A 720-nucleotide genomic window follows, 5' to 3' on the forward strand; every position below is an offset into this window, starting at 1 on the left:
GGTCTGTTCAGATTTTCTATTTCTTCATGGTTCAGTATTGGTAGGTTGTATGTTTCTAGGAATTTATCCATTTCTTCTAGGTTATTCAAGTTTGTTGGAGTAGCATCATTCACAGTAGTCTCTTATAATCCTTTTGATTTCTGTGGCATCAATTGTAATGTTTCCTTTTTCATCTGATTTTGAGTCTTTTTTTTTTTTTCTTATCTAACCTAGCTATTCATAGGGAATAGGTTCCAGTAGCTCAGGCTCCTTTCCATTGGCTCTCACAAAGTGTGCTTCTGTGAGTGGAGCAGGCTGGCGCATCAGGTATCGTTTTCTTTGGCTTCCTTCTTTTTCTGATCATTTTCTTTGATGCATTTGAGGAACTGATCTTGGCTCTTAGAGTGCTTAATATGCTCAATATAAACATGAATTCTCTTGGCAAAAATCTTGCCCTTTTTGTTTACAATGCCAACAGCATGCTGGGTAACATTATAGACCCTTCCAATTTTGCCATGGACACATTTGTGAGGCATCCCTTTTTGAACAATGCCCATTCCCTTACTGTATACAATTACCACCCTTCCTGTATATTCCCACATACGAGGCCTGACAATTAAGTTCACAAACTTGTTGCAATGATGTTGCTAACCTTTTTTGATATCAGAGGGCTTATTCATTATGAATTTGTACCAAATGGACAAGCAGTTAACCAAGTTTACTATTTGGAAGTGCTGAAAA

The 720-nt window shown here is 37.4% G+C and overlaps 1 protein-coding gene across 1 annotated transcript in view; it reads right to left on the reverse strand.

The window, feature by feature from the left end:
• Positions 1-302: 302 nt before the first annotated feature.
• Positions 303-720, reverse strand: part of TTC23L (tetratricopeptide repeat domain 23 like) — a 42,998-nt gene continuing 42,580 nt past the window's right edge. The window contains exon 9 of the mRNA XM_019647850.1: positions 303-461. Coding sequence (XP_019503395.1) covers positions 303-461 — 159 coding nt within the window. The remainder of the gene's footprint in view (positions 462-720) is intronic.

This window comes from Hipposideros armiger, unplaced genomic scaffold (genome assembly GCF_001890085.2).
Source record: "Hipposideros armiger isolate ML-2016 unplaced genomic scaffold, ASM189008v1 scaffold_117, whole genome shotgun sequence".
In the NCBI taxonomy this organism is placed as follows: Eukaryota; Metazoa; Chordata; class Mammalia; order Chiroptera; family Hipposideridae; genus Hipposideros; species Hipposideros armiger.